Source organism: Ursus maritimus, unplaced genomic scaffold, assembly GCF_017311325.1.
Source record: "Ursus maritimus isolate PB19 unplaced genomic scaffold, ASM1731132v1 scaffold_9, whole genome shotgun sequence".
Taxonomy (NCBI): Eukaryota; Metazoa; Chordata; class Mammalia; order Carnivora; family Ursidae; genus Ursus; species Ursus maritimus.
In genome coordinates this window covers 80,238,542-80,243,001 of record NW_024427107.1, presented here as the reverse complement: position 1 = coordinate 80,243,001, position 4,460 = coordinate 80,238,542, and the positions used below count along the sequence as shown (strand labels likewise).

General features: G+C 68.0%; 1 protein-coding gene across 1 annotated transcript in view; it reads left to right on the top strand.

Annotated features, from left to right (window-relative positions):
• BOP1 (BOP1 ribosomal biogenesis factor) overlaps positions 1 to 2,100 on the top strand; it is a 28,803-nt gene extending 26,703 nt beyond the window's left edge. The window contains exons 15-16 of the mRNA XM_040625890.1: positions 1,685 to 1,792; positions 1,877 to 2,100. Of these exons, the coding sequence (XP_040481824.1) occupies positions 1,685 to 1,792; positions 1,877 to 2,030 (262 nt within the window). The 3' untranslated portion in view covers positions 2,031 to 2,100. The remainder of the gene's footprint in view (positions 1 to 1,684; positions 1,793 to 1,876) is intronic.
• The last annotated feature ends 2,360 nt before the right edge of the window (positions 2,101 to 4,460 follow it).

The window sequence follows — 4,460 nt, the reverse complement described above, 5'->3', positions numbered from 1 at the left end:
CGTCAGAGCCAGATGCGAACAGCGGGTATCGGGTGTGGAAGGCCACGGCCCTGAGGGCCTTCTTGTGGTGCCTGGAGGGCAGGGGCTGGGTGAGGGCAGGGGAGGGCAGGGGAGGTCCTCCCGGCACCCGCACCCCCACTGCCACTCACCTCAGCACCCTGTACGGCTCACAGGAAAGGTCCAGGTCGAACCACACGAGCTTGCTGTCATAGCTGCCGCAAATGACATTGTCCCCTGGGGGCAGAGGGGGTGGTGGGGACCTGTGGGTGCACACCCCCCACGCCCACCTTCCCCGCGGGGTGCACACCCCCCCTCACCTGCGGGGTGCACTGCCAGGCTGGACACCCACTTGCAATTCGGTCTTAGCTTTTTGGTGAGCTCCTGGCGCAACAGGTGGTAAAGGCGGATGCTGCGCTGGGAAGCCACCAGCAGGAAGGGTCGCACAGGGTGGAAGGCCACCCGCTGCACCTGTCCGTGGCTGCGGCGGAAGGGGCTTTGGCTGCGGCGCCGGCTCAGCTGGTGGATCAGCACCTGCGTGTGGCCCGCGGCGGCCAGCACCACGGCCATGTAGTCCCCACGCCCGTGCCAGGTCACCTGTGTCACCGGCTGCAGGAGGCAATGCTGGCTCAGCTGGGCCCCCCCCCCTCCATCCCAACCCCACCCGCCAGCAGCCCCCACACCTTCCCGTGGCAGATGCGCAGCCGCAGGCCCCCCTGGCACTCCTCCCCTGAGGCCTCCAGCCAGCGGGCCGGCTGCACCGCGGGCTCCTCGGGCGGGACAAAGGCGCTCAGCAGCTGGTCCGTGCCGCTCACCACCAGCCGGTCCCCCAGGGCCGGGTTCAGGAGCAGCACTGAGTCCTCTCTGCGGGCCGGAGTGACACACAGCCCCTCAGGCTCAGGTCTGCACCCGCGGCCCCCAGCACCCCCCCAGGCTGCCCACTTACACTGCCACAGCCAGCAGGCAGATGGTGGGGTGAGGGTTCCAGGCAACGCTCCTCACCACACCCCCCACGGGCACGGTCCTCATGCAGCGGGCCGTGGCCACCTCCCAGAGCCGCACCGAGCCATCATCAGAGCCTGGACACAGCAAACAAGGCCTTCACCCCTGGCTGGGGGGGGGGCCCAGCTGAGCCAGCATTGCCTCCTGCAGCCGGTGACACAGGTGACCTGGCACGGGCGTGGGGACTACATGGCCGTGGTGCTGGCCGCCGCGGGCCACACGCAGGTGCTGATCCACCAGCTGAGCCGGCGCCGCAGCCAAAGCCCCTTCCGCCGCAGCCACGGACAGGTGCAGCGGGTGGCCTTCCACCCTGTGCGACCCTTCCTGCTGGTGGCTTCCCAGCGCAGCATCCGCCTTTACCACCTGTTGCGCCAGGAGCTCACCAAAAAGCTAAGACCGAATTGCAAGTGGGTGTCCAGCCTGGCAGTGCACCCCGCAGGTGAGGGGGGGTGTGCACCCCGCGGGGAAGGTGGGCGTGGGGGGTGTGCACCCACAGGTCCCCACCACCCCCTCTGCCCCCAGGGGACAATGTCATTTGCGGCAGCTATGACAGCAAGCTCGTGTGGTTCGACCTGGACCTTTCCTGTGAGCCGTACAGGGTGCTGAGGTGAGTGGCAGTGGGGGTGCGGGTGCCGGGAGGACCTCCCCTGCCCTCCCCTGCCCTCACCCAGCCCCTGCCCTCCAGGCACCACAAGAAGGCCCTCAGGGCCGTGGCCTTCCACACCCGATACCCGCTGTTCGCATCTGGCTCTGACGACGGGAGCATCATCGTCTGTCACGGGATGGTGTACAAGTGAGTGCCGAGCCCCGCGCACCCTGCCCAGCTGGGGGGATGGTGCTCCCCCGTCCTGAGTCCCCCTGCTCCCCTCCCCCACAGCGACCTGCTGCAGAACCCGCTGCTGGTGCCGGTGAAGGTGCTGCGGGGGCATGTGCTGACCCGAGACCTGGGGGTCCTGGACGTGGCCTTCCACCCCACCCAGCCGTGGGTCTTCTCCTCGGGGGCCGACGGCACCCTCCGCCTCTTCACCTAGGCCGCCTGGTTTCCGCGGGGCGGGGGGGCGTGTATGCTGAGGACCCTCAATACAGGTGTTCCCCTGCTGACTGCTGGTTTGCCTCTGACTCGGGGTTCCTGACCAGCTGTCCCAGCACAGCTTGGGGCCTTCCCCTCGTTCACGGAATCTTTCTAAACGGGGGGGCAGGGGCTCCCCGCTGCCCTGCCCCACAAGGAGAGGCTAGGTCCTTGCACTCCCATGCCACCTGCTGAGGAGCCAATGGCTTTATTGGAAATGGGGGGGGTTACAGCAGCTTGCCCCCCACCCCCCCACCCTGGCCTCCAGCGGCCTCCTCCAGGACAGGCGTTGGGCCCCAGCAGCTCCCCCCCTCCGCCTCGGGCAGGGGCTCCTCAGGGCCCCGTCTTGGGGGTTCAGACCCAAGCTGGTACTGTGTGTAGGGGGGGTGCTGCAGGGGGAGCCTCAGGCGAACTTCACCAGGCGGCCCAGAGTCTCGGCAGCCTTCATGCGCACCAGGGGGGCTGGGTCCTTGAGCAGGAGCTGGAGCGCTGGGGGACAGGGAGCCGCTGCCAGGGCTTGCCTGCACGCCCTCTAGAGCTGAGCCCAGGGCCCCCGCCAACACCCCACCACCCAGCCCCAGCTAGGGCTGCTCCCACCCCCTCTCCCACCGGGCCTGGGGGCCAGGACCCCACGGTGCACCCTCCCACCCTGTTCGGCCACCCGCCACTGCCCTCCTAAGACAGGCCTCTGCCGGGAGTGCCTGGGAGCCAACGGAAAGATAGTTTTTCCTTTTTAGTGTTTTTAAGCTCTTTTGGAACAGTTAAGAAGTTTCCGTGAATTACTAGAGACGATGAGGTCACCAGTGACAGGGAAAAATCCTTGAAATCCAGGAAAATCACTTAGTCCCCTGGTGCCACAGGTCAGTGAGGCCCCTGACAGGTTGGGGTGGGGCGGGACTGCCGGGCTCACCTGCTGTGAGCTGCTCAGGTCCACCTGGGCCGGTGCCGTCCTCCACGTGCAGCACTAGGAACCCTGTGGGAGAAGCAGGGTCAGGGTCGGGCGGGGCGCAGCAGGCGAAGGGACCGAGGGGAGCTGCTCACCCGTGAGCATGGGGGCGCGCGCGGACGTCCTCCCAGCTGCTCTTGAAGTAGAACAGGCTGGTGCTCACCAGGCGGCCCAGCAGTTCCGGGAAGTGAGCATCTGCAGAGAGGCCATGAGTCCCCCAGCCCCGTGCTCCGCCTGCCCGTCCCCTCCCCGCCCCCCCGCCCTCACCAGGAGCTTGCAGGTGCTGTTGAGAACTCCCGAGTGCAGGCCCCCCCTCCTGGAGGTGCTTCTGCAGGGCGGCCTGGAGCTGCACACTCCGAGGAGCGCCATGCACATGAACGGCAGGGGCCGCGGGCGTCCGTGAGCCACTCGTCCTGAGCCAGGCTCACCTGCGTCCCTGCCGGAACCCGTCCCCTGCCGGAGACTCACACTGGTCACAGGGGCTTGGGGTCCCGCGGGTGCAGCAGCAGGGGCACCAGCCGCCGCGACCTGCTCCAGAAACATGTCCTCACAGCCCCGTGGCAGGCCTTGTTGAGGTGCCCGAAGAGGCGGATGGAGGCAGAACGGAGCTCCATCTCTCCTGGGGGGCTGGTGTCAGCCAGTGCCGGGCCTCAGGCCCCTTCCTATGCCACCCTCCTGTTCCTGTGTCATGGGCACTAGCCCTGCCCTGACACAGGCACCTGGGAGGATGGGGAGGCTGGTGAGAAAGAGCCCTCAGGGGACGTGGGTGGTGCGGGGGGCATGGTGCAGGGTGATGCACAGCCTGTGGGGCCCAGGGAGCAGGGGTAGAGCTGGGGCTTAAAGCTCAGAGAGGAGGGCGGGGCGGATGTCAGGCCTCTCGGTGCCCGTGCCCCTGCCCAGCCACGCTGTCAAAGAAGGGCCGGATGCGGATGGCGCACGTGAGCAGCACGGCGCAGGTCCTGCGGCTCCCTCAGGTCCAGCAGCCTCGCAAGGCCCACCATGGCCTCCAGGGCCACCAGGCTGTGAGGGTCGTCCCTGTCGTCCAGCCCGCCGATCACAGCTGTCAGGAGCTGGGGCCATGGGCTCGCACCTGGGGGCCCGCACTCAGCTGTGTCCCCAGGTCACGAGCCATCACCCGGCAGGCTCGCCCTGGCGCTGTCCGCCGGACCCCTCTGTGCCCGTCCCACTGCCCACACAGTGCTCCTGGCCATGCCCAGAGGCCGGCCAGCTCACCTTATCTGGGAGCCAGAGGCCATGTTGGCCAGGCCTCGAGCACCAGCCGCCGCACGCTGGCACACGGGTCCTTCTGCCGGGCGCCAGGTTGTCCAGCAAGGACTCCAGAAGCATGAGGTCATTCACCACATTGCTGGTGAGCAGCTGGAAGTAGAGGTGCAGTGACCACGCTGCCACAGACCTCCAGGGGCTCGTCCCACCCTGGCCCAGTCC